Genomic DNA, 3,112 nt, shown 5'->3' on the forward strand with positions numbered 1-3,112 from the left:
CCTGTGGAACCCACCCCCTTCCCTTTATTTAGTAATAAACTTTTTGATCTGATCTCTGGTCTTGGCTGCGTTTTGGGTTCTGGCTGATTTTGCATACTCGTTACATTGTTGTATCACATCTTTCAGATTATTTGAGTTGTTGGGCAGAAGCTGCGTGTAAACGTTTAAGATTGGTGCATGTAGTTTATCATCAGGCTATGAAAATGCAGGGCAGAAATACTTACCTGTCCTAAAGCATAAAAAATCAAAATCTATTGAAATGAGATAATTTTGTTACATTTAACAAGGCTTATCTTAGTTATATATTGCATGTCTTGGTTTCTCCCAATTAGCTGCTTTTGTAAAACAGTAAACATCGGCTAACAGGTCCGTCAGTAGAAAGGACTGTCGCCCCAAACAGAAGGACTGATTTTGATCAGGCAGCATCTCAGTCAGAGTTTCTCATATGTGTTATATTCTTCTAACAGAGTTCAGGGAGTAAAAGACTTACCTCTCTGTAAAAAAAAGTAAGATTATGATTGAGAGATGGTCAAGTGTGTCAATGCCAAGTGTTTCTTTTTGTTATAAACTCTATTTTCACCATATGCTGATGCCAGCTGTCTGGATTCAGTAAATCCAGGCAGATGGAACAAGAGAAGGTTTCTTGGTCCAGCTGAACTCTGTGCACCATTTCTCTCACTTCAGGCAGCAAAACATTTGTCCCACTTTTAAAAGAATTTTAAGATTATGGTTGAGATGATAAAGTGTGTGGTTATTTGCTCTGAAATTGTATTTCTGAATTTCATTTTCAAAGAATCAATCTTCATTACCTCTAGCAGGAAATACACCTCAGCTTTCTTCTGCACTTTAAATGAGAAAATTAATTTCATAATAATTACAAAATGCTTTCCAAATTTTCCTGTAATCAATTTATTTTATTGAAGACGACAACACAAGTTTATTTTCTGAGCTAAAACACACATCAGTTCAGAATAGATGTTAGTTTCTGTTTTCTTCTCTGGGTCATTATAAAGAAAACAGAAACGGGTTTAGTTAAATCTCAAGTGATTTGAACAAAAACATCCAAATACGTCAAAAATAAATATTAAAGAAACTATTAGAGCCGTTTATATTTTCATGAGGATAAATATTCCTGTGACATGAGATTGAAAAGAAAAATCAGTGATTTCCTTTATAGAAACACGGAGAAATAAATTTGAAACCAGAAAAATAAAGAACAGAGAACAATGAACCTGATCAACAATCAGAAAAAAGAGAGAAAATCTATTTGGGTTTACAGATCTCTGCAGAGTCTCCAGTGTACCAAACCCAAACTCCAGCCAGTAGCGGTTCAGTGAATCTGGTCTGGACTCTGTGGAGGAGAGTCATGGTTTCAGAGACGCTGTAGAAGGACAGAATACCTGCTNCCTTTATGTTCATCCACAGGGCAGAGATAACAGATAAACTTCCGATCAGTGCGGCAGAACATCTTCATCACCTCGTCATGACGAGAGCAGATGTTCTCCTGGAGGTTCTTGGACGGCTCCACCAGCTTGTGYTTCTTAAAWGKAGCTGAATCATAATGAGGCTGAAGGTGTTTCTCACAGAAAGAGGCCAGACAGAATAAACAGGACTTGATGGCTTTCAGTTTTCTTCCAGTGCAGGAATCACAGGCCACATCTTCAGGTCCAGCATAGTGGAGGTCAGCAGGAGCAGCTTGGAGTCCAGTCTTCTTCAGCTGCTCCACTAAAGCTGCTAGCATGGTGTTTTTCTTTAGCACAGGCCTTTGTGTGAATGTCTCCCTGCACTGAGGACAGTGGTAGTTGTTGTTCTTCTCACCTTCATCCCAGAAGTTGGTAATACAGTTCATACAGTAGCTGTGTCCACAGGGAATAGCCACTGGATCCTTCAGTAGATCCAGACAGATGGAACAGGAGAAAGTTTCTCTGTCCAGCTGAACTGCCTGCTGCTCCATTTTTCGTCTCAGTCACACTGACTGTGTTAGTTTCGTTTCATGAGAAAAAAAACAACCTTGAGCTCCAATCCACCAATCGCATGTCAGGACAGAGAGGCTCCAGCCAATCAGCTTTGTCCTTCAGCAGCTCTTAGTTCCACCCAGATTCAGTGTTTGAGACCAGGAAGAGGAAGGCAATGAAAGGAATCAACTTCCAATTTAACCAGCTTTGGAAGAGTTTTCTGTTTATTATAACTGACTGAGTGAACAAAATTCATATGTCTAACATATAATCACTCCACAGTTTCAGAAAAATGAAATACAATTTTTCTGTTTGAGGAAACTAATTACATAGCAAAAGAACAACAACAAAAAATCAGCATTGTATTGATCCTCATGCAGTTTCTTTTTAGATCAAACTACTAAACAGAGACTGAAATACTTGTTTCTTCAGAAAGCCTTTGACAGCATGAATCCTTCTTACCAAGATTTCCCAGTACTACTTCTCTCCTAATGCTGTCAGATACATTCAGTCTCATCTCAAAAGAAGAACTCAGAGTAAAGGGCAGATGGTGTGATAACATTTTCCATTAGTTTTAGTTTAATTGTTCCCCAAAGTTATATCATACGACCATTGTTGTTTAGGTTTTGCATATATGATCTTCCATCTGCATTACGCAGTGAGCATAACATCCAATTGTCTGTAGATAACACAGTTATTTATTTTCATGCAGCTTCTAAGCAGCAAGCTGCAGATAAGTTAACAGCAGCAATGGCCCTGGTTGTTGAAAGGTTGAAAAACTCATGTATGCATTTAAATGCCAAGAAAACAGTATGTATGATTTTCATAAGTAGGTCTGTAGATACAGTAAAACCTGATGTTTATGTTACTGGAGAAAATTTGTGCCTGAATACAAATATTTTGGATTTAGAATTGATTAAAATTTTACATTTAAAAGTCAATTTAAATCAGATTACAGCAAAAGTTTACTCATCAAATTTCCGTAATATAAAAAACTCACTGTCAACAAAAGCAGATATTTTACAGTTTATTGCCATTGTTTGTCATGATTTCAGCCCTTCAGCTCCACCTTCAGTGGGCTGATTACTCATTACCCTCACCTGCTCTGTGCTGCTCCCTATTTAAACAGCTGCTCGTCACCAGCTCAGTGCGAGATC

General features: G+C 38.1%; 1 protein-coding gene across 1 annotated transcript; it reads right to left on the reverse strand.

Moving 5' to 3' along the window:
- Positions 1-1,263: 1,263 nt before the first annotated feature.
- Positions 1,264-1,976, reverse strand: LOC103477718 (E3 ubiquitin/ISG15 ligase TRIM25-like). The gene is made up of 2 exons (XM_008431002.1): positions 1,401-1,976; positions 1,264-1,351 (listed from the first exon to the last, which is right to left on the reverse strand). The coding sequence occupies exons 1-2, from the start codon at positions 1,952-1,954 to the stop codon at positions 1,264-1,266; spliced, it is 642 nt and encodes a 213-aa protein (XP_008429224.1). The 5' UTR covers positions 1,955-1,976.
- Positions 1,977-3,112: the final 1,136 nt, after the last annotated feature.

Source organism: Poecilia reticulata, linkage group LG16 (genome assembly GCF_000633615.1).
Source record: "Poecilia reticulata strain Guanapo linkage group LG16, Guppy_female_1.0+MT, whole genome shotgun sequence".
Classification (NCBI taxonomy): domain Eukaryota; kingdom Metazoa; phylum Chordata; class Actinopteri; order Cyprinodontiformes; family Poeciliidae; genus Poecilia; species Poecilia reticulata.